Source organism: Thermochaetoides thermophila (assembly GCF_000221225.1).
Source record: "Thermochaetoides thermophila DSM 1495 unplaced genomic scaffold scf7180000011815, whole genome shotgun sequence".
Taxonomy (NCBI): Eukaryota; Fungi; Ascomycota; class Sordariomycetes; order Sordariales; family Chaetomiaceae; genus Thermochaetoides; species Thermochaetoides thermophila.
The window spans coordinates 1,634,025-1,658,407 of NW_006383031.1; the positions used below are offsets into that span (position 1 = coordinate 1,634,025).

General features: G+C 50.9%; 7 protein-coding genes across 7 annotated transcripts; 6 read left to right on the forward strand and 1 right to left on the reverse strand.

Annotated features, from left to right (window-relative positions):
* Positions 1–207, forward strand: CTHT_0020570 (uncharacterized protein; the record flags this gene model as incomplete). Its single annotated transcript, XM_006692469.1, has 1 exon — positions 1–207. One exon carries the CDS (start codon positions 1–3, stop codon positions 205–207), a length of 207 nt encoding a protein of 68 aa, XP_006692532.1.
* A 3,601-nt stretch (positions 208–3,808) lies between these two features.
* On the reverse strand, positions 3,809–4,445 carry CTHT_0020580 (uncharacterized protein; the record flags this gene model as incomplete). Its single annotated transcript, XM_006692470.1, has 2 exons — positions 3,809–3,974; positions 4,045–4,445. The coding sequence occupies 2 exons, from the start codon at positions 4,443–4,445 to the stop codon at positions 3,809–3,811; spliced, it is 567 nt and encodes a 188-aa protein (XP_006692533.1).
* Positions 4,446–5,832: 1,387 nt separating this feature from the next.
* Positions 5,833–6,969, forward strand: CTHT_0020590 (uncharacterized protein; the record flags this gene model as incomplete). The annotated part of the gene is made up of 3 exons (XM_006692471.1): positions 5,833–5,839; positions 6,099–6,502; positions 6,709–6,969. 3 exons carry the CDS (start codon positions 5,833–5,835, stop codon positions 6,967–6,969), a joined length of 672 nt encoding a protein of 223 aa, XP_006692534.1.
* A 245-nt stretch (positions 6,970–7,214) lies between these two features.
* CTHT_0020600 (uncharacterized protein) lies at positions 7,215–7,971 on the forward strand (the record flags this gene model as incomplete). Its single annotated transcript, XM_006692472.1, has 3 exons — positions 7,215–7,318; positions 7,403–7,520; positions 7,579–7,971. The coding sequence occupies 3 exons, from the start codon at positions 7,215–7,217 to the stop codon at positions 7,969–7,971; spliced, it is 615 nt and encodes a 204-aa protein (XP_006692535.1).
* Positions 7,972–11,923: 3,952 nt separating this feature from the next.
* Positions 11,924–13,742, forward strand: CTHT_0020610 (uncharacterized protein; the record flags this gene model as incomplete). Its single annotated transcript, XM_006692473.1, has 2 exons — positions 11,924–12,922; positions 13,149–13,742. 2 exons carry the CDS (start codon positions 11,924–11,926, stop codon positions 13,740–13,742), a joined length of 1,593 nt encoding a protein of 530 aa, XP_006692536.1.
* Positions 13,743–15,032: 1,290 nt separating this feature from the next.
* CTHT_0020620 (uncharacterized protein) lies at positions 15,033–20,134 on the forward strand (the record flags this gene model as incomplete). Its single annotated transcript, XM_006692474.1, has 5 exons — positions 15,033–15,202; positions 15,301–15,333; positions 15,400–15,592; positions 15,700–16,165; positions 17,196–20,134. The coding sequence occupies 5 exons, from the start codon at positions 15,033–15,035 to the stop codon at positions 20,132–20,134; spliced, it is 3,801 nt and encodes a 1,266-aa protein (XP_006692537.1).
* A 953-nt stretch (positions 20,135–21,087) lies between these two features.
* Positions 21,088–24,279, forward strand: CTHT_0020630 (uncharacterized protein; the record flags this gene model as incomplete). The annotated part of the gene is made up of 2 exons (XM_006692475.1): positions 21,088–23,323; positions 23,549–24,279. The coding sequence occupies 2 exons, from the start codon at positions 21,088–21,090 to the stop codon at positions 24,277–24,279; spliced, it is 2,967 nt and encodes a 988-aa protein (XP_006692538.1).
* Positions 24,280–24,383: the final 104 nt, after the last annotated feature.

Here is a 24,383-nt window from a genome sequence, read left to right on the forward strand (position 1 = left end):
ATGAACGACACTGGTTCCGCGACCGGCAACAACATTGATCCCCTTGCTGTCAATAACTTTGGTTCCCCTGCCGCTGATAGCATTGATTCTGCTGTTAACACCACTGGCTCCCCTGACAATACCCACAACGTCAAGGTTCACTATCATGGTAGCATCCAGAACACTGGTTCTGGGAACGTTATTTTGGTTACGTTCGATCGCAGGTGATTAACCACTACCAAGCGGGTTTGTCCAAACCTTGATCTAGCTTGTTTGCGAGTAATCGCCTTGTGGCAGATCTTGAGCTGATACTTACGCCATAAGAGCAAGAGTACATAAATTCGTCAACCGGCTCTCTTCCCTGTCCAAAGAAGACTATTCAAAACAACAAGACGACTCTCTACGCCAAAGACAAGAAGATACAGGACAGTTGTGTCTGGAATATCTTCAGTTTCAGGAGTGGTATACTCCTGGCTCATCCTTATTTCCTGAAGCTAATCAGTCCACCAGGCTGTTAAGGAAGCTAGTGACTCCCTTCTGCCCCGGCATACCTTGTGCTGGAAAACTATCCTTGTATCGATCGTCATCGATCGTCTCCAAAGAAATCTGGGAGACCGTGACGTTGGCATTACATGCTTATACTGCGACTTCTGGCGCGTAGACGACCAAACCGTCGAGCAGCTCATTACCGACCTCGCAAAGCAACTAATCAGGACCAAGTTTCCACCGCCATTAGGTCATGGGTGTCGATTTTCAACACAAGAATCATAGATCATAACCAGCATTGAGTGATCTCGAGGGGATGTTCCATGCTTTTGCCGCACTGCACAAGGATGGGATCTTCGTTATTGTTGATGCGCTTTTGATGAGTGCCAAATGAGCGTCATTGTTCGTTCCATATTCATTGAAACATTACTGCGCCTTCAATCGAGAGAAAGTATTGTCGACCTCCTGGCCACCTCTCGCCCTCTACCTGATATTGTGGAAACCTTTGATGGGCACTCTACCTAAAACAATAGCATATACACATAGGAAAATAGAGAAAAGTGGGGCGTATTGATGCCCGCGTACAGTGAGTCCTATGACTAGACCCCACCTCAGCCTGACAAATCAGAATCAGTACGGTGGTACAACTTTGTGGCATCTGTTCCAAGTTCAGGAAGCGGTTTTGGGGTCCTCGAGCAGATTTGAGGCCATCTCAGAATTCATTTCACATAGTTGGCGTCTATGGTATAAATGATAAAGTCAAGGCACTCCTTGTGCGTGCCCAGAATGTTGATCCAGCCCAAAAAGACAAGGAAGGCCGAACGCCGCTGAGTTGGGTTGTAGAGTATGGCCATACGAAGGGTGTTAAAATTCTATTATCTGATGACCGAGTTGATTCAGATCTACAAAACAACTGCCGTGAAGCGTCGCTGAGTCCGGCTGCAAGGAAGGGCTCTACGGAGGTAATTAGAACTCTGTTATATCTGATAGGCAAGTTAATTCATAACCGATAAGACAAGGGAGGCTGAGCGCCGCTGAGTTTGGCTGCAAAGTATGGTCATATAAAGGTTGTTAAAGCTCTCTTATCTGATGGTCGAGTTGATCCGAATTAAGGCAGATCGTGTTGGGCACATACCACTGGCGTTCATCCCGCCAAAAGACCTGGATATTGTTTAGGAGTTTCTTGACTCCCCGAAAAAAGAACGATATCCGCACCGAAGACCTTGCAAGGTTTGTCTATAAGCTGCTTGGAAACGGTTTGGAGAAGCTTCGCGCTTTTGTACCTGGAATAATTTCACCTTGTATAAGCTGATGAGCGAAAGGTTGCTGACAGTTGACCGGGCAGGATTCATGAAAAGGGTAAACCCAGATTTCTTGCAGAAAGGGGTGTATATCATCTCAAATAACCGGACGGAAATAGGCCAAGAGTTAGCACGTTTTCGGATTGTATGATGTATTTCTTGTGATGAGTCTTGTTCCTGTAGTTATTGTTTCAAGGTGTGCCAATGCGAGGACGAATCATGAAATAGTACATGGGAAAGTGCCGAGGCAAGTGAGTGTGATAAAACAGCAGAGGTAGGCAACAGGCAGGCATGGACGTGTATGGCCGACAAGTGATGGGTGCATATTACAAGAACGTGCGGCATTGATTGATTCGAGCATGTGCCATAAGGCTAGATTAAGTGCGAAAGTTCTTTTCTGCATTTTGCAGCACTGGTTGGCCTGGTCAGTGAAGTGAACAAATATTCATACCTCGAGAATTGTCTTGTCAATACCAACCATGTGTCTTCACCTTAGTCATCCAAGTCGCTATCTGATGCAACGGGGAACTTGGTAAGGTACAGCGATGAACAATAGGTCAAATGGGTTAGATGATAGCCACTGATAATGTGGGTACGCAACAAAGTCAATTGATACGTGTAATAAACTTTCTTGGTCCTCAGTGTCCTTGTGCTATGGAGAAGAACAACCAAGAGAAGTCCTTCATACCTAATCTAATCCTGTGACGCATGCTCGAATCGACTAGTGCCGCACTTTCTTGGAATATGCACTCATCACTCGTCGGCTGCACACAGTCTAGGACTCCCTATTGCCTAACTCCGTTGTCTTATCGCTCTCACTTGCCTCTGAACTTCGCCATGCACTAGCCCACGCTTTGTCTTCTCATTTCCCCCCCCGAAAAGAACTGATAGATGAATCGGAGTCATCACACAAATACATCATGCAGTTTACAAGCTTCCCTAAAGGCTTCAGATGCAAGCAGCTTGCTAACAAACCTTACAAGCTCTTCGGTATGGATATTGTTCACTTTGGTGGAGTCGAAAAAAAATCGACAATGTCCACGTCTTCTGGGAAGTGAATGCCAGTGGTGTGTTGCCATCATAATCTGCGAAATTCAAAACAGCTTGGGCCATTAGATAAGAGTTTTAACAACCTCTGCATGGCCATTCCATACAGCAAAACTTAGCAGCGTTATGCCATGGCCGTTTTGTCGGCCTGGATTAGCTTGGGCTTTAGACAGCAAAAAGTTTAACAATCTAGGTATTACCATTCCCTGCAGCCCAACTCAGCTGTGTTCAGCCTCTTTTTCTTGTCGGTCTGGATCAAATCAGCCACCACACAACAGAGCTTTAACAACCTCCGTATGGCCTTTCTCTGCCGCCCAACTCAGCGGTGTTCGGCCTCTTCTATCTTGTAGGTTTGGATCAATATTCTGGGCACACGCAAGGAGTGTATTAACTAAATTTTTAAGCCACTAGACACCAACCATGTGAAACGAATTCTGAGATGATCTCGAATCCTCAAAAGAAAGCCAAAACCGCTTTCTGACCTCGGAAGCGATGTCACAATGTTGTACCACCATACTGACCCATTCGGACTTTGTCAATAAGTCAAGCAGCTGAGGAGTGCAGAAGGAACACGCAGATGCATGATGTCCCCAGTAGTCAACCGCATAGGAGAAGAGAGGTTTTTTTTAAAGTTGTTCACGAGCCTTCTCGTATGCCCTGACAGGGCCACCTGAAGAATCCTTAAACGAAAGATATGACACGCAGGTATTTGCAATATCAAAATGGGCTCTCGGAAACCAGCGGTTTAAAGTATCCTGGAAATATTCCTGGCCCGTAAAGTGGACAAGTCGAATGATTTCGCTTTTTTTGTCGATGACAACGAGTCTGCAACATGCCGAAAGCATATGTTCGGTATCAGGAACTGCGGTTTCATTAAGCTCGTCCTCACTATCCTTGACAGCCCATTCATACTGAACTTCTATCGTTTTGAGAGGATATTTGGTACAGATGATCCAGGATAGCACGTGGTTGGCAAGCTCCTTGTATCCAGCCGGTTACCCATTGATTCTCTCCACTGCGTCGTTATATGCCCGGCATAATAGGGCATATTTCGACTTCTTTTCCTTAGAGTTGTTCTGAAGCTCATTAAGTGTTTTGCGAATAAGCTTTGCGCTCACTTTATCCTTCAGGGACTCGAAGAAGAAGCGAGCGAGAAGGAATCTGATTTTGTAAGTAAGCATATGCTCAAAAAGATTAACAAATCGTGGTCAATGAACCACCGATGACTTACATGCCATCTGCGACACTGGCGATGCAACTGATGATCTCGTGTTGGAGGTCCGGGTACTTTGAGACAACGGGCAATTCAGACATCTTATTGCGCAAGTATCGCTCAATGTCGTCTCTTTGGGCTGCTATCTCCAGACAGGAGTGTCCATCAAAAGCTTCCACAATATCAGGCACAGGGCGCGATGTGGCCAGGATGTTGATATCAATTCCTCTGGATTGAAGACTCAGGAGTGTTTCGATGAACTTGGAACGAACATTGCCGCTCATTTGGCATTCATCCAGTGCATCTATGATAATGAAGACTGGATCCTTGTACAGTGTGGCAACAGCATGGAACATCTCCTCGAGATTACCTAACGATGGCAGTGATCTATGCTTCTGATGTCGACTATAGGCATCCATGACTGCGGTTGGAGGCGGACACTTGTTCCTGAGTAGTTGCTTTACAAGATTGGCAATTAGCTGCTCCACAGTTTGGTCCTCTATGCGCCGGAAGTTACAATATATGTATGCGATGCCAACGTCACGATCTCCCAAGTTCCTTTGCAGATAATCGATGACGATCGATACAAGGATAGTCTTTCCAGAACCAGGCATGCCTGGGCAAAAGAGAATCACCTGCTTTCTTGATAGCCTAGTAACCTGGTTAGCTTGGAGAGCAGCAGCCATGGGACAGAATAGAACAGGGAAAATACCATTCCTGGAACTGAGGAGATTCAAGGAACCACTGATCAGTTCCTTCTTGTCTTTGGCGGAAGAAATCGGCTTGTTGTAGAGAATAGTCCACCGAAGCCAGCGAAGAAAGCCAGTCAAGGATTTCTCCATGCTTTTGCAGAGCTTCGGCTGTATGTGCCTTTCGATTTATAGAGAGCACACCGGATGCCACCGCATTGGTTCGTTGCTCAATGGACTGAAGCTGCCGGACTTGAGTTCCATGGTTTTGGTGCAGGTCATCTCGGATTCCAATGGGTTGCTGAAGTACCTTGGTTTGAAGGGCAAGTTGATCGTTCCAGAAAAGCAAATTCAAGGCTTGGTATCGCCGGTGGAGGTTTTCGACAGCTTCGCGCGCTTTCCCGCCATCAAGTGCAGCCTTAAGGCACTCCCATCCAAACCTATGACCATCTGTCCGCTTTTTCAACTTGGTGAGCAAACTTTGTAGTTCATCCTTACAAATAGATAAGAGAACAGTGGTGTCCGTGTCGTGTAGGGGATCAAGCTCAGAAAGCAATGCTGAAGAATCTTTCTCCAAGGCGTTTGCAAATTTCGGGTCCGAGAGAAGGTTATGGACATGTAGTAGGGTGGTTCGAAGGGCCCCTACTTCGAAAATGAAACTTTTTGCCTCCTCCATAGCATCCGTCCAGCTGCTATCAAACTTGGAGGTATATTCCAAGACTTGACCGGCCACTTCAATGACGCCAACGATACCAGTAGGATCAACCATAGTGATACCAGTGATACCTTGGTGAGAGCATAATAAAATTTAACAGAGCAGCATTTGAGAGGGTTGGAGGGCGAATGATGTTTTTAAGAGAAAACGATGAAGGGAGCCAGCGCTGTGAAGGGACTGACTGAGATGTGTCCTCAGTTAGGAGGAAAGAATGAAATCACAGAAATCAAGATGGCCAGATAGTGGGATATGTCGATATGTCCTTGGAGGTTTGTTAACCGAAGAGTTTTCAACATTACGATTTTTCCGTAGACTCCAGAGGCCCCTTGGGGATGAGAGAGCCAGAGAGAGGTTTAGAATTGCGGCCAATATGCCTAACCTACATGATGGTGCGGGATCAAGATGAATCGTAAGATCAAGGCAGCCAACGCCCATGGAAGAGCAGTGCAAACCAAAATGTGGTCTGACTTGTAGTGGACACATCGTCAAATCGCCAGATCTGTGTCCCTTACGACCGACACGCTCGTTGCTGTCAACTACCTTCTGTTAATTCATAGCGTTTGACCCCGTTTGAAAACAGTATCTCGTAGTTTCTTGAGAGTAGACAGGAGCAGCCACGACTGGCGGAATGCGACACCGCTGGCATCATAATTCTCTTGGTTGAAAAGATTGGCTTCCCCAGAGCGGACGTGTCACCAAAGTCTATCCGGCCAAGTCGAGCGTCTGCATTGAAGTTTCGAAGAGCTCCCTGCGTGAGACCCTCGCCCGCAAGGCCAAAGAGGCTTGGTACACAATCGAACCTGAGACAATCACCGACGCGTACTTGGTCAAGAATGTCCCCGAATACATCCTTGCCTACGACGGTAGCCGCCGTCCAACCGACCCCGCTATCGCCGACGAGGTCATTTCTGTCACCAAACAGAAGGAGGTGAGCGCCCACGCAGTCAAAGACTCGCCTGGCATCTACCTGGTTATCCTACGCCACAAGGTCTCCCCCTCCTCCCCCCCCCCCTTTCCAGGCTATTCGACTCAGACCAGCAATCCTGCTCAAGAGGAGGGTGCGCATCTACACGTGCGAGCGATGCCTCGGCTTCCACCACAAGGACAAAGGCCGCTCCAGCGCCCGCTGCACGGAGTGCGGCGCTTTCCTCCACAACCACAAGGAACACCTCGTAATTCCGCAATGCCCGAACTTTCTGGGTCCATACAAACCCGGGCACAACAGCTGCCCCGCGAGGCCAAAGGTCTGGCAGGGGAGAGTACTCAAAACTCACCGAGGACCAACGGAAGGCGGTCAGGAAAGCAGGCAACGCCGCATACAGGGCGGCTAAGAAGGTGGCTTCCGACCGCCAAAATGATTCCTCACACTCTCCCCCAAACCCTTCCCCGAACTCCTCGCCTACACCCGAACCAACCAGGCCGGAAGCTGAGGACACGGTCATCTCGGACGCCCTACCGGTGCATCCCGCGGCTCCGCAGGCTTCGGCTCCCCAGGTGGACACCGCGCTACCTGATTCCCGGCCGACGGCCCCAACTTAGGCCACGACAGCACCCCAAATGGACAACACCCCTCACAAACTCTGCCCCCCGGTCAGCGTGTCCCAAGGTAGAGGCACGGCATTTTTGCGGTTCCGCACTCCCACGACCCCAGGCGCATCCAGCCTAGCCCTGCAGGCCCCACCCCCCGCCCAGAGGAGCGCCCTGTCGAACCTGGATGGACCGATCCAATATTGCATAGTGGTGTGTAACGACCATGGTACGCACCATTAGAATCATATCAGCTCATGCCCAACGCTCCATCGCCAACCTGGACGGTGTACTCCAACGGGTGGTCCAACACCGTTACCAGGTTGTATGCATCCAAGAGCCGCTGGTCCTCTTTGGCAAGGTCAGAGGGCATCCCGGTTTCACCTATACGCCCTCGATGACAACTCAACCATGGCGGCAATCTACATTGACCGCCGGCTGACAGCATCGGCAACAAACGCTCCCAAGCCCGCTCTGGTCTCAGTGTTGGCCAGGCGCATGACAACGGCTGGGCTAGCTTCGGGGCTCTCGCCATCAATTGTGGCGGGAGCTGCGCCATCCAGGTCGGCCCTCGACCTGGTGCAGTCTTTGGTACATGACGCGATGTCGATGACGAGATAGGGCTACCACGGGCTTCTGGTGACACTCGATGTGGTCTCGGCGTATCCCTCTGTCCAGCCGGCAATACTCAGCGAGGTTCTGGCAGACCAAGGCTGGTCCGACTGGGTCTGCAGAATAACAGCAGATTTCTGTCTGGATCAACGCTTCTCCTTTGAATGGGCCCAGACAACCTTCCGGTCAGACACGGGGCTCCCACAGGGCTCCCCATGGTCCCCAATTCTCTTCATGCCCTACTGTCTCCCATTCATAACGCCGCCGCAACCGGAGTCCTCCTTCATGTATATGGACGACCAAGCACAGCTGACGTGGAGCAAAAACCTCGTGCAAATGGCACACCACACCTCGCTCAGGGATGCTCAGCTCTGCACCAAGATCCAGGGCCTCGGCCTCTGAGTCAATACGACTAAAACGGAGGTCATCTACCCCCCCCCGGGTGGCTTCGGGGCCAAGCGCAATAGAATCGACCCGGCGAGGATCTCAACTCAAGTGGAGAAATTGTCGTTCCCCCCTGGTAAATCGATCAAATGGCTAGGGGTCACACTCGACTCCAAGCTGAACCCTGCGACCCAGGCTGCCGCTAGGGCGTCGGCGACAGCTTCGATAGTGGGATTGATGAAGCGACTGTCCAACACGAGAGTACGGGGCTTTCCGCCGGTGGCGGGCCCTGCTATCTTCAACGATGTCGTCGCCCCCTCTCTCCTCTATGGCATGGTCCAACTTGACACAGGCCCAACGAGGGCCGGCGTCCGGCGTCCGGGGCCGCCTAGTCCCATCTAAGCTCGTGCCGGTTTGGCCATCCCTGACCAAAACAGCGAACGAAGCGTTTAGGGCAATTTTCCCAGTGTGACGGACGATTCCATTCCAGTGGCTGCGGTAGCTGGTGTACCTGTACCCGGAGTTCCTAATGGATAGAGAGAGAGCTCGGTGGAGGAGTCGTGTCGAGAGGCAGCCAGCCGACCACCCCCTTCAGATCTGACTTCGCCGACCTCCCTACCAAGGGTGGACTCGCCTACATCAGGAGGTAGCGGGCCTCGGGGCCCAGCCCCGATGGGAGCCGCGTCGCTTGGGGCCTAGGACGTGGCTAGGTCTCCCTCCAGACCCCCCGGAAAGGCGCCGGGTACCTCTCCCAGATATGAGGAGCTGGTGGCGCACCAACAAGCCCCCGTCGGCCCGTTGGGACGGACAGACAGCGAAGCCGTTTCTAGAGAGCTTTTCCCGGCAATGCCTCGCGCGATGGCTTGTAGAGGCCCCAGGCCATGGTGGACTTCATGGAGTACCACGTGCTGTTTAAAAACCCTCCGAGAGCGTTCAAGGAGTGCCCCTGCGGCCAACCAATGTCTAAAGGTCACTTCTTTTCTTGTCCACTCACCACGTTTTAACAACCCGCTAGCAGAGAGACTCGATCCTAGGGCCTTCCGGTTCTCCTTTCAACTGTTCCAATCTAGAGCCTCCCAGATCGAGTTCCTGGGTCAAGCATTCGACGCGGCCACAGGACAATCCTTTCCGACGTTACGGTCCCCTCGTTCCCCCTTTCGCGTACGGGTCCAGTGCCGCGAAGACAGGGAGCCCGACACAGACTCGGACGAGTCGGTATCGGAGGGAATCAGAGATGCCAATCCCACTTGCTCTGCGGGAGTAGGTCTTTACCCCTCCCGGATATCCATTTCCCTCCCCCCCTCCCTTCCTCCCTCCGCTGCCTTCTTCCGCACAGGTTTTTCCCCTCTCGGGGTTTTTCCCAGTGTGGCATGTATATAAAGTATATAGCAGTGTAACTATTGCTCGCCGTTGTCGTGAGCACGACCCAGCGCCCCCCTCTTCAGCGACAAACATCGGGCTATGCAAGGTATCGGCTTGGGCAAAGACTAGTTCTGTGGCTGAACGTGGAGAGATTGCTGGGTTGTCGAGTCCCTTGAAGCTTGTCTGTCAGCTACAAGCTGAGCCAAGCTTTCCTGCTCTGAGCTTTCCGAAGGCTGCATGAGACAGGACCGTTCGGGATCTTGGGTCATTCAAGTGCACAGTGCAATAGTGTTTAACCCGCAAACCTGGCACAGCGCATACGCCCCCGTGTTCCGACTTCACCAGAGATCAACTGGAAACCCGACAGCTGCGTTTGTCTGAAAGTTGCTCTTCCCGATAAGTTGTTTCATATCTGCTTATGAGAGAAGATGCTTGGTGGGAACATGTTTGAGCGAAACCTCAGCCATACTGCCCAGCAGACCAGGCAGAATTTGCCGATAAAGTTCAGGATCTCAAGATATCGCTCGCCATGTACTATGTAAGGGTAAAGCTGATCTGTCCTGCTCAACGGGCCGGTAAAGCGAACATTGTTGCTTCTGTGGTTGCATGATGTAACTGAAAAAGGTGGTCTCGGAAGAGCGCGGACGATCCAACTACGTTTCTTGGCTTGGAGGCGTACTTTGTGGAAAGGCTTGAGAGTTCGGCGACTTCCCCGGGCCATAACAGTTGGGTGGGTCTTGGGAACAAAAAGCCTTGTTAGGGGTGAAATCACCATTGGGTTACTGTATATTACAAAACAATCAAGAACGTTGAAGCCTTACGCACATCCATCTCTATACTTGACCCTCCCAAATTGTCTGGAAATACTATACAAATGCTTCGATAAATGCATAAGCTGGTAAATATCAGGATTATAATATGCAGATGAGACACATTTCCCTCCCTTACATCACAGGGGGGTACGTGGTACGACATGTGTAACCCTCTTCGCCCGTGGGACCGACGGTTTTCTATCATTACATGACATTTCGCAACGGGGTGGACCCTTCCTATTGTAACGAACCGAGTTGATACCGCAAACGGAGCATTGCTTCTTACATCTCACACTCGGGAAGAGCCGATCTTGATCTTGCCAAGTTTAACCTCTGTGCTCCCCAGCAACAGTCTGCATGCATCTCTTTCGCGTAACGCAAACCATGACATTCGGTCATGTCCATAGGAGCTCCAACCCAGCTACATTGTGGTTGGCTTCATGCTGCAAGGCTTCATGGTATTCGGCTGAGTAATCCCGCGCACCTGTATCGAGAAATTGTTGCTGCTAGATCGCGTAACATACCTGATCTGGTAACTGGCCGTAAGAATACAGTGAAGTGATTGTCAAGATCGTATGTTTTGACGCACTGCTGAACGTCCATTCAATTGTGACCTATGAGAGCGTCTCCTGTTGTCCGCTCGGCCTTCGGATGGTATTTGCGCCGCTTCTCCCTCTCAATCAATGGAATGACATCGCTGTCCGGCAGATCAACCCCTGGAAAAGGTTTAACTCCCCACCATGGCTGATCCCCCAGTTGCAGGACCATGTTGAAGGGTCAGCTCCCCAGTCCCCACAAGTGAACAGCAAACGTGCAGGCGCGGCGTGTCTGGCCGCCCCTACCCCAGGGCAAGTCTCATGACGGTGGCTTCCACAACGGGAAAGGAAGACCAGTTCCACAATAAATACTTATTGAAGCAGGTGGCGGAAAGACCTCGATTTTTAGGCTTGATTTTGACGGTCTTTCTGGAAAAGCCACATGACTCAGTTTCTCACTAATCCAGCGTTGTCAGCAAAGCCGTGCTCTCCTTAGTTGTTATCCCAGTGGTGGCAGCAGAGCTCCCGCAGGTACCCTGCCTTATCACAGCTTGAGCCTTGGGACTTTCTTGCACTTTAGAGGACCAATCACGACATCACCAATTAATGGTGCCATCTCAGCCGCAGAAGCCCTGCCCAATTCGTCCACAGTGTCTGTACCCAAGACCATAGTGTTGTCGTGCTCCGACTCGGTTGCGCGCAGCGCAACTGAGACCTGATCTTGGCACGGAACACAAGCTGACACACTAGTTAGGTTCCGCGTAGTTGTACTGAATGTGTCAATATGGAGGGAATGTTTGTGGTGGTAGGTTGGTTGTTGGGAGCAGATTGGGGGAGTGGTTCCGAAAATCAAAAGCCCAGAGGGGAACGGAGATGGGATGAGTGGCTGTTGTTCGGTTGCCGCCCTCCGCGAGCTTTCACTTGAGATTGGTTGTCGTGCAGAGCTAGCTCTGCTGCAGATGCGCCTGCAAATCTCGTATTTCAGTCCTTTGCTATTTGTCTGAACAAAAAGCACGCTCACCACCTTTCTGACCGACTCCTTTCTTCTTTCTCCGGTTTCCTCCCTCTCGCTTCGTTCAAAAAAAAAGGAAAAGAAAAAAAAAGCCTGCCTAGCTAACTGATTTGTTCCTCCATATCCTTGGGCTGTGCAACTTGTTTACTCGCTCTTTCACCCGAACCTCCTCGACGCCAGTCAAGTTGTAAACCTTTGACAACCGGGTTCCTCAATGCTCTCTTCTGTACCCCTCAACAACTCTCAACATGCCTCTGCTTGCCCCTGGCAGCCCAGGCACTTCGCCCGTAAGGCTGAGATTGCCTGTTAGGAGATCTTCGACCATCCTCCTCGTCTTCACGATCCTCAGCTTCTTCATGCTTGTTTACGCCTCAAGAAGGATAACTAACTGGTCGATGATGGATGGACCGAATGCGCCGTACCGGAGCGAGTACTCGCCGATGGGTGTTTGCCCCGATGGGGAGAATTGTTCGCACGCAACACAGCCTAACTCCGTTAAGCAGTCTGAGACTGCCTCCTCGATTTCGTCGACGTCGTTCACGGAGTCCACGCCGCCTCCAGCACCCCCGCAACCCCAAGATCCCCTGTGTGAAGGTTTCCCTAATACCAGCAGTGTGCTGTTGGTCATGAAAACTGGTGCTTCCGAGGCCTTCGCTCGCGTTCCGACTCAGCTGATGACGAATCTCAGGTGTCTGGACGACTTTCTCATCTTCAGCGACATGGAGCAGGATATTGCCGGCTTCCACATCTATGACAGCCTCGACAAGGTTCTGCCGGAAGCGCGCTCAGGGAACCCAGACTTTGACATCTACCGTCGTCAGCAGTGGTGCTTTATTGATCAGGACAGCTGCAATAAGCTAGGCGATCCTGCGAAGGAGGGCTGGAGCCTGGACAAGTACAAGAACATTCATATCGCTGAGAAGACATGGGCCATGCGTCCCAACTATGACTGGTACTTATTTGTCGACGCCGACACGTATGTTGTGTGGTCGAATCTCATGCAATGGCTGAGTACGATGGATCCGAATAAGAAACTGTATCTCGGCAGCGTGGCCTTGATCGGAAATTTCCCCTTTGGCCACGGCGGTTCAGGGTACATCGTCAGCAGGGCTGCCATGGAGGAGTTCGTGGGCAAGCATCCGGGTGTTGGGAACGAATTCGATGTGCGCGCGAGAAAAGAGTGCTGCGGTGACTATTTGTTTGCGGTCGCGATGGAAAACAAGACCGGAATCAAGGTTCAGCACATGGTGAGTGAGGTTGGAAGTACTTTTATTGAGCCGCCATGGCGGCCGAAAAGCGCTTACGGACTACGGTACCAAAATCATGGGATTTGCCTGCCGCGACAACGGTGCGGACCGTCAATTGCCGTGCGGCTTTTCCCCATGGCGAGCTTGCCTTCCCTTTCTCCTCCCCCACTTCTGACCAAAGTGCCCGGCGTATTTTTAGGGCTCCGGCTAATGGTAACTGCAACAGTGGCCCACCATTAACGGCGAGAAGCCGTTTACTCTGCCATACGGCCCGTCGCATTGGTGCCATCCAATTGTGACCATGCACCACTTGAATAGCGATGAGATCAACTCTTTCTTCAACTTCGAGAGAAAGTTCCTTGAGTCTCACCCACCCGGCACCACGATCCTAATGCGCGATATCTATGAACACTTCCTTGCCCCCAACCTCCTGCGCATCCGAGCCGACTGGGATAACCTCGCCGACAACCGCTTCTACCTCGATCTCACTCGCCCTGGAGGTCGGTCCTACTGGGACGATTGGATGGTGAAGCGGATGAAGAAGGATGAAGAACTGAATGAGATGGAGAAGAATGCGCACTTGTCGTTTGAGGCGTGTGAGAACGCGTGTCGGAGCGTCTCCGAGCATGAGTGCTTCACCTTCCGGTACCAGAACGGCATGTGCGCGTTTGGTAATGCATTCAAAATCGGCAAGCCGGTGAAGCGCGATGATACAAAGGGATCGATGATGAGTGGCTGGTTGACCGAGAGGATATCGGAATGGATCCAGAAACAGGGGGAGTGCAAGGTCAAGTGGCCTACGCCTGAGTACAAGGACTAGTGCTCTCCTGGCCTACTTCCTTTCATTGTTATTTTTTTTCTCCCCCCAAACGTCTATACTTTTTTTCTCCTCTTCAATTTTCTAGTTTCCTTCATCTTGCTCGATGGTTGCACGATTTCACAAAAGGGTGTACGGAAACATGGATGTGATGGGATGGGATCGGAATTGGAGTTTTAGAGGCATTTTCAGGGGTGTCACTACACTGCATCACTCGGATAGAGGGTGTACAAACTTATGGAAGCTCGGTACAGTGAGCTAATACTAGAGCTGTGTACATTCTGGGTCCAGCTATTGAGACGTTCTATACACCCATGGACTTTTCTCGGAGCCAGGAAGCATGTCCATAGCAAGGACTAGGGTCGAACTGGGAGCTAACTTCGGTGTCTGTTGAAACGGCCGCGTCCCCAAAGAACTTGAAGGAGGTACCAATCATGGTGGTCAGATGTCTGATACATGCTGACTATGTTACACAAACGTCCAATGCCGACGCATGAAGGGGCACTTCGTCGAAGGACAACGAGTTAAACACCAGTGGCAAAGCATTCTGTCCTATCTGTCCTATACCTATGGTCTTGGTCACGCCGCTATGTACCACAATATTCTGTATGGAATCCGATCCTCCCGAGTCCTGACTGAAATACAGGGTGGAGGTTGGATCACCTTCCCAAGTTAATCCTTGTGTCATGTAACAGGTTAACAGTTGTGCCTCTAGGCTGAAGACGACCAGGCCACATTGACGTACGGAGGCGTCTGTTTGGCATAAGGCCGTATCTGAAATTCGACATTAGGCACACTCTTGAAGGATGAGTCGGCATCTCTGCAAATGTCTTCTCAGGGGTGGACATTGTCCTGGATGTAAACATCGCACTCTGCTCTCGGCAGCCCCCTGGAAACGCAAATTCATGTTCTGGCTGAACTAAGGAGGGCGGAAGCGGTAAGTCCATTTGGGAACATAAGATGTTCTTCCCACACAATCAAACTGTGGGATGTAAACGGCTTTCAACACTCAGTGAAACTAACCTGAGTAAAACTCGGTATGAAGAAGGGGGCAGTTTATTATCCAAATGATGAGAGGGAGATATGTGAACCTGAGAAGACGCTCATGGGAGCTGATACTTTAGATTGATAATTTGGTGCCCTAGCCAATACTTGAGCGCGGGAGGGAAGCTGCTGAGTTCAGCTCGCCTCATTCAAAGCTTAGAGGTCAAACTATGTATAAATCGATCTCGTGGGTATTCTATCATGCGAACTAAATCCAGTACCCCATGGTAAACGTCTTACATCTCGACAATGAAGTTCTTCAACTTGCTCATAGGTGTTGCAGCCGCTGAATCAGCCCTTGCCGCGCCGGCTGGCGGTGTTCTCATCCCAACCAGAACACAAAGGCGTACTCCCAAGTCCCAGTTCGTGGGTATCGATGAGACTGGTGCCGAGTTTGGCAAGGACACACTCCCCGGACGGTTAGGCAAGCACAACATCTAGCCGTCAAAGTCTAGCATTGACGTATGTCTGCAGGTCCTGCATTGCTGGAGGAATCGAGCGCGGCTAACCGGTGTAGACTCTCATCGGCCGGGGGAATCCCTTTCATGATGTATGTGGATGTATGTAGGCACCGAAACTCAAGGCTCTGGTAAGGAGTGTTCTAACGGCACTTCAGGGAGGGTCTGGTCCCCAATAGGTCGACAGGTCCCGTCGACAATGCCTATGCTCCGGGGCTTATTGACGTATGTGGAGCCCTTTTCGTCGGTATGCTTGAGAGAGAAGAGACTCACAATCTTTTGATCGTCAACCACGTCACTAGCAAGGGAGCCTATGCTGTCCTTGACTCGCACAACTTCGGTAAAAAGATCGTACGAGTTTTTGAGCTAGTGGTTGCAAACTGACTCTTGGGCAGGCCGCTATTATGGAAATGTCATAATCAATGTGGACGACTTCAAGGCGTGGTGGATGACTGTAGCCAAACTGTTCGCCGACAATGACCAAGGTCACCTTCTACGAGAACAATGAGTACTGCGACATGGACAACCAGCTCGTCCTCCGTCTCAGCCAGGCGGCCATTGGAAGGTATCCGCGCCGCGGGAGCTACTTCACAGCGAATATTTGTCGAGGGCAATTCACGGACAGGCGCCTGGGCCTGGGTACGCATACCCTGGCTTCTTCCCCTGGGGTATCACTGACGATAGGTATCCAGGTCGCTAGCGGCAACGCTCTAATCCTCCTCAACCTCATCAACCCCGCTGCGCCAGACGACTCCAAGATCATCTACGAAATGCACCAATATCTCGACATCGGCGGCTCTGGCACATCCGAGAACTGCGTGTCCTCCACCATTGACAAACAACGCCTGCGCGAAGCAGCGGCCTGGCTCAAGGCAAACAACAGAAGAGCATCCTGGGCGAAACGGCTGGCGGCGCCAACACCCAGTGCATTCCGGCGCTGACCGGCATGCTGAACTACATGGCGCAAAACAATGATGTTTGGACCGGCTAGCTCTGGTGGGCAGGCGATCCTTGGTTGGGATAGTCCTATATATTAGTGATGTTTGCCTCCCCCTTTACTTGATTTTTAGATCCTTTTTCTAGCCTTGTGTTATGTTTTTTTTATGGGTTTGGTATTGTGGTGACGTCAAGCGCTGATGTGACGGTGTTTTATAGGGAGCCGCCAAGCAGTATTGCCGATGACAGAGTCCTACCAAGTCTGTTGCTTTGTTTCTGAGGCAAAATACCGGTGCGCAAGTGTAGGCATAAGCTGGTCTGAATAGTTCCAGCCCCCATCATGTCGAAAGCACTCTTAAGGGGTGGATCAATCGATCGGTGGGGGAGGAAGGGTATAATAGGATTTCATAGGGGAGAATGCTGCGGGGTCCGATGCAAAAGAGTCAAACAAAGGATGTGTTGAACTGCATTCCAAGTCTCATCTCCTCCGAAATTGCATAAGTGTTAAGTCGATAAGAGCATAATCTGTTTCTGTTGTGTTGTGACTCACCTTCGCTAGGAGTTGGCTTTGAAAAAAAGGAATTGTTCAAGACTCCAACCCTAGCCTGAACTGTCGGGAAAATATGGCTCCCCCTTCCGGCGGGGCTTATGGCACGTGGCGTCGCGTGAGTACAGCGCGCAAGCCGCCAAATCCCCATGTCCAACTCGCAATACGCGTCGCGCTTGACCCAAACGATGCAACATTTCGCATTACTTGTAGTATCGAAATTGACCAAGCGTGCAGGCTTTATCGGTTTCAAGAATGACATCACTACTATCTCTACCTAACGAGGTGCTTACCCTCATCTGTGAAGAGCTCTTCCCTGCAAATCTCCCGGCCAGTTCAGAAGGTCTTCGTTCTCTCGCTTCTCTTACGCTCACCAGCCGATTCGTTTCCAATATTGCCACGCCAATCCTATACAGCAGAGGGGTTCACAAATACCAGCATCGTCCTCTTGCCTGGGCTGCAAAAAAAAAGGCCTGCCAGGAGCCCTCAAAAAGGCTCTGGCGGTTGGGGCTGATCCGAATCATGAGTTTTGCCTGAGCAGCATCTTTATCGACATCTGGGAAGCTGCTATGAAGGTATATAAGACCAATGTGTTGTGGGAGAAAAGTAATCCTGCCTTTTGGCCTGCTCTCGGTTTGCACCTTGAAGAGAATCTAGTCAGGGAGTATAAACAGCAGGCGAGGGCATTAACGCCAACCCACACTACTTTCGATGTGTTTGCCCCCACCCATCCTCGAGGTGAAGGACCTTTCGGGGAGGACGATGATGACGATGAGGTGCGCAGTTATGAGAAGTTCTATCCTGGCTATGGCGATTCTGGAGAATGTACTCGCAGGTTTACGGCGCTTCACATTGCTGCAAGGGAAGGCCACAGCGATATCATCACTCTCCTATTGGATCACGGTGCCGACATCGAAAGCCTATCGACAAACTTTTGTGATTGTATCACGAGTGACGGGTTCATGAACGACCTTGGCCCTGACCCATGGGACACGACTCTTTACGAAATACAGCGCTGGTCTCCACTCCATGTCGCCATCTGTTCAGGCCATACCGAAGCGGCTAAACTTCTTGTTTCAAGAGGAGCCAAGGCGGTTTACGAGCCTGAGCCAGCATCCGATCCGTCCCTTCCTCGTCCTTCGAAGCGCAAGAGTCCTTTCGCAAAAGCGGCAGCCTTGGGCCAGGTTGATGTGCTCCAACGCGTTTTGGACACTCATCCAGGCTTTAACGTCGATCAAACGGACGCGGCTGGACTTTCTGCACTCTACTATGCGTGCTACCATCGCCAGTGGGATACAACGGTCCCTTTCCTCCTTCAGCATGGCGCGAATATCAATCATCCTGTGCGGGTTCGGTGGGGAAGAAGCACTTTACTCACAAACATCCTCGGGGAGGCCTGTTACCTTGGTCAATTTCGGACCGCCTTAAAGCTGCTCGATCTCGGTGCCGACCCCTCGGTCGGCATTCGGGTCTTAGATGATCGAAACGACGAGAGTCAAGATCCCATGGACGCAGAACCTGACCCTGGTTCCGGCACTTATGTTCCTCTGCCGCACCTCTGCTGCATCCGCTATCTGGACTTGCACCGCTCTCCTCGCAGCTGGGGTCTTCCACCACCGCACTACATCCTTTCTGTCGAAGATTCGTACCGACAACAAGTGATTGAGAAATTGCTTGCGGCCGGTCTTTCGCTCGATACGTTCTGGACCTGGGCCCCTGCCCATGGCTACAACCACAGTCCTCTGACACTAGCCGTTCAACATTTGAATGATGCTGCTGTTAAGACGCTAATTAATGCCGGTGCTGAGGTTAACGCTTGCAATTCCCAGGGACGAAACGCCTTGATGGTGGCCGTAGCCGAAGTACCGAGCGAGTCGGTTTTACGCGACCCAGATCACCGCCGATTATCTGACTCGTACTGGAACCTGGTCCCTTTTCAGGAATGGGGCCTGCCATTTGACCACGATTATCCCAACCGGCCGCATATTGTCAGCCTTCTTCTCGAGGCCGGAACTCCTGTTAATCAGCAGGACCTGGACGGGAACACGGCGCTTCACCTTCTTTTCGATGGATACCGAGACCAGAGCCGCCCATGGATGCCTCTCAAGTCGGCCAAACAGATTCTCCGTTTGTTGCTGTCCAAAGGCGCCGATCCGTTCATACGTAACAACTCAGGAGAGACCCCCTTCCAGATTGCTGTTCGTAGGGAATGCCATTACGCGCTTGACATCCTTGCCAGGCAAAGCCGTATCGATCCAGGAGATCGCCTTAGTATGCCAGAAATCGTTGCCATGTTCCGCAACGCACAGCCTAGCAATCTGAGATCCTCTGATTTTCAGGAAGATGACGAATATACTGACGATTTGGGCCAAGGGTACCGAGAAGATGAAAACGAAGACGGCATGTACTCTTCGTCTGACCCGGACGACGAAAGGGATTCCTACACTGGCATGCCCTCCTATACAACTATGCAGGTACGGAAGCTGCAGGAAAGATCTCGCCAGATCTTCACTTTCCTCCTGGATGTGTTCAGTTCGAAGTCCTTGCTGTCTTACCCGGAGTTTGTGGACTTGTGCATCAACGACGGCAAACCACAATCACCCCTTCTGGATTTGGCAGTCCAACAACTGTACCAAGGCTCCCTCTCCCACGCCGATTTGCTCACGGAGAGCAAAATTTCTTTGCTGTTGAAGGCGATTGTCACTAAACGCTGGGAAACTGCCCACGTCATTCTTGACGGCTTCGCCGACCATGAAAAGAGAACACTCGTGTCCACAACCCAGGAAGAGCTCCCTCTCATACGGGCAATTGAAGCCAAAGCTCCTGCTAGCTTCGCTAAACGTCTCCTTGAGGCTGGCTTTAACGCACATCAGCTCCTTGAGTTGCCATCAAGCAAGGGGAAGTTCACAACTCCGTTAGGAGAGGCCATTAAGTCTTCAAACTTCGGCGTGGTTGAAGCCATGTTACGCTTGCAGCCCTTGCCCCAACCGCCGCTACCGGAGGGCACGCCGCATTACCTGCACTGGGCGGTTACTGCCGTCTTGAACAATGCTTATTACAATGGTGTGGGCTCATGGGAGAAGCCGAAACGCAGCGCGCGGAAGCAGTCGCGAAATATCCTTCGCGCTCTCCTGGCTGCTGGCGCCGATACCACTCAGCTTAATGCTAGCGGACAAACCCCGTTCTGTTACTTTGTGCTGAGCTTGACCCGGCAACCGTCGATCGTTATGGACACTTATGACCTATTCAAGCCCCTTGCTAGAGGGGTTGATCTTCACCTCAAGGATGCTTTAGGCTACTCCGCCTTGGAATATATGGAGCAACTTCTGAGTGCGAAGTCTGCCCTTAAACAGTGGGTTAAGATTTTGGAACTTGAGGATGGAACTAAGAAAATTCACTGGCTGAAATGAGCCAGTCTGTCATGAGCTTACTGCTCATGCATCTTTTGTAGCTCCCACCACATTTGAATGTTTAGTTCCCGATATTGGTGTTTCTATCGGCTTCCTCGATTCATGACCGCGGATGGTTTGCGCAAGATAACTAGTAATTGCTGTCCGGGCTCCGCCTCTTTTTGCTATCATACCTTTTTTTTCTTTTTTTTTGGCTTCCAGTCGCTCACCTTCTACGCTGATTCATCATGGAAGGATGTGCTAATGGCTAGCTCTTGATTCTTAACAGGAAATGAAACAAGTTAACTAGTCACTCATTTCGGGGCGGCGATTCCATATTTGCTCCTTTTCAACAAAGCCCGGTGTTGGGCAGATTGTATGTTCAAGGAATGAGAAAAGGGAACTTAAATGGGTTCTGTAAAACGATGTGCACCAGACATCTCTCCAACCAAGGATGCTTTTCATAGAATGATAATTCAAAACGGAGGGGCATATCACGTGACTTCGTCCGTAGTATCATACGACGTCGTGTAAGGTATTGGCGCCCCTGCTTCATCTCTGTATCGCCAAGGCGTTTAGGAAGATCGCGTTTGCCCTAGCACTACGACTCTACTCCTTTCCGTACGAATTTTCGCCGTATTCTTCACAATGGATTCCTCTCTCGGAGGAAGATTGCTCCGTATTGCGGGCAGACTAGGCGACAGCTTTATTTGCAGCGTGTGATGCTTCTGCAATGTTAACGACTCAATCTACCAAGCATTGCTGTATGCGCCAACTCGTCCGTTGGCTTTCTCATCTTTCGTGAGACGATCGCCGCCTGCTAATACAGGTTCGAGTAAGACGTGGTTTGTGTCCCTTAGCTTTTTTTTTTTCCCTGTAATTCAGGGGCACTAATAAATTTCTATCCTAGACTTGATCGTGCCGGAGAAGTGAGAACCACATTTGTCATTTCAACCGTTAAGCCAGTCTGCAAAATGCCCTCCCTGCTCTCTCTTTCAAACCAGGTTTTCGAAATCGTTTGCCATGCCATATACCCCGAGGATGTTTGCTATGACCGCGTCTCTCTGAAGTCGTTGGCCGCACTTGCCCGAACCAACAAACGGCTATCGAGTATCGCGACAATGATATTTTACGCTCGTGGAGTTTTCTCTCATCTACACCTGCCGCTCGCTTGGGGAGCAAAATTCGGTCTACGAGAAACACTGAACATGGCACTTGCTGTTGGCGCTGATCCGAATTTTCTCTTCTATGCGGACGTTGATTACCGCCTCTGGGTTGCATCCCTCCGCTCGTACGAATCTCACCGGGCTTTCCAGAGAGGGGACAAAGACTTCTGGCCCCCGTTTGACCGGAACCTTCTCACAAGATACAGGGAGAGGTTCGGCAAGGCTGCGAATGCTCTTCACCCAGATCTGGTTGATCTGGACATCATTGCGCCTACCAACGAATATAAGCTTTACGGAGCGTATCAAGCGACAACACCTGATGGAGGGTTCGTGGATGAGGATGACTGCAGGGATGAGATTACCCTAGCTACCGAGTATGAGGAGCGGGATCGCAGTATTCCCCGCACATTCACCGCCGCTCACCTTGCTGCAAGGGAAGCTCACAATGAGATCATATCGATCTTAGTGGACCATGGTGCTGATCTCAGCATCTACACAAATGGTCCTTGCATCTGCCACCCGCCCCCTTTTGCGGGATTTTGGTTTTTGCCGTCGGAGGGGGCTATGGGCGTATCTTCGCCCCATAATTGGAGCCCGCTTCACGTCGCCCTCTGCTCTAGCCATATTGAAACCGCCAAGCTTCTCCTCTCTAATGGTGCAGCAGTCGTACCTTCTGGTATACTTTCGTCTTCGCCGGGACAAATGCGGCCGGATTTTGGGATTCTCTTTGAAGCTGCCGCGCGTGGCCACGCCGATGTGCTTCAGCACATCTTTGACCTCCATCCCAACATCGACGTAAATTGTGTTGATCAAACAGGACAAACAGCGTTGTTTTATGCCTTTCTTAACCGTCGCTGGGACTCTACTATCCCGCTTCTCCTTGAACGCGGGGCTGATATCAATTTCGCCGTTGGATGTGATGTAGGAAACCAGCACATCGAAGCCACATGTCTGGATATTGCCTGCCGTTTGGGACGATTCGAAGACGCCCTGAGACTTCTCGATCTTGGTGCGAAGATCACCCGCATGAGCGTGTCTCATCTGGGAGCATTGCTCAACGCGCCCCCTAATTTTCGTGTCGATCCGTTGCAGCTTTGTGCTATCGACTTTAAGGAGTGGCAGAAGCCAAATTGCTGCCGCTTTCTTGAAGAATTTGTCTATTTCCAGGACGAAGACGCTTCTCATATGGTTGAAACCTGCGCAACCCGGGTGAACCTCATTGAGGACCGAACTATGGAAATTCAACGCCAAGCCCAGCTTCAAGAACGCTTCTGGCCACAGCTGATTGAACGATTGATACGGGAGGGTGGTCTCTCTGCGGATAACATTCTTCTTTGGGACCCCTTGGGCAACTCTGGCCACCCCACTACCCTGATGCTTGCGGTCCAAAGCCTCAATCTCCCTGCAGTCGATGCCCTTATTACGCACGGCAAGCCCAAGATCGGAATTTTGCAGCCACATGAGGGCTGGAGCAACAGGAATGCCTTGATGGCTTTTGTGGCGAAACTCCCACAGCGCCTGGTTTTCCAGTTTGGAGGTCGCACACATTGTTGGGAAGATCTGGGCATTGTACCCTGCAAGGATTGGAACTTGCCTCTTCTCGACGACTACCCCAAAAGGTTCATAATAGTCAAAAAGCTCGTGGGGTTGCAAGTTCCAGTCAACCACCAAGATGATGATGGCAACACTGTTCTTCACTTGCTTTTTGAGTCGACCGCTGCTGGTGAAAAGTTCATGAACCCACGATCCGCCGAACTGATCCTTCGTTATCTTCTCGACCACGGTGCCTCAGCCAGCCTTCTTCTTCGCAACAAGAGAGGCGAAACTGCTTTTGAGTGTTCTATTCGCAATAAGTGCGCGTATGCTTTGGATATCATTGCGAGCAAAGGTCTAATTCGGAACCTCTTTGATCATTTTGACATCAGAGAAGTTACATGTATGTTCGAAGTAACAGCAACCATACCTACTCTTCTGGATGCTCCATCCAACGATAAGGATGAGGATGACGATACTGTAGTCAGCTCAGAAGAGATAGTCAAGATAAGTACTAGGATGGCCAAAAACCCTCCTGGATCTCTGCTCTGCCAGACGTTTAGTCTCCGAGCCGCACTTTATGAAAGCTATGATCAAAGATGGTAATATTGCAGTTCCTCTGATCCAGATCATTGCTGACCTGATCTCTTCGGCCACGAGTCCCTGGTCAAGTATCTCACTCCTGAGGTTCGAGCGAAAATATTGTTACAATGCGGTCATGCTCGAGATTGGGCAGCAGTGGACTCCCTCCTCATGGAGTTCTCGCTCAGAGTTGACAGCAACAACCCACTCGGCAATGACGGAGCTGAGCTTCTTTTCTACGCTATCGGTAATGATGCTCCTCACTCTACGATTGTACACCTACTTGATATGGGAGCTCAAGCGCACCGTATCGCTGTACCCGAACCACCTCGTAAAAACTGGTCCCTTCACCCACTTGCACCCAGAACACCCTTCGAGAAAGCCATTCAGGCCAATCGATGTGATGTCTTTGAAAGCATCCTGCTTCGACAACCGCTTTCTGATGATGGATCATCGGCCGGGCGGCCAGTGCAGGACTTGCACCTTGCTCTAGATAATTTTGTTGAGCCGTGCCGGCTCACTCCATACAACTGCGTCCGTGCGTCAGTTGAAAAGCGTATACAAGCCGAGAAGTACCTACGTGTACATCTTGCTGCTGGCGTCAGTCCTGCCAGCGTCGATATGAACGGTCACACAGCACTAGTACGGGTGCTGAAGCGCATAGACACTGATCCGGAATTGGGCCTTGACGTGTTTCATCTCCTAAAACCTCTTTGTCGAGGTCTTGACCTCAAGAGAAAGCTTCCATACTTGGACTACGGCCTCTCTGTGACTGAGTATCTTGAGAAGCTCATCTCCGAGGACCGGTATTTGGAGCAACTAAAGGAGTGGTTGAAGATTGTTACATCGAAGAATGGCGAAAAGGAACTCCAGTGGGTTCATTGATAGACGGTGATGACGGTCACATCTCGTCGCGGTAGCGCGGTCTTGAACCCAGTCTAGATACACATATAGAGGTCCTTGGGCTTATGCTTGGACTTGAACTTGTA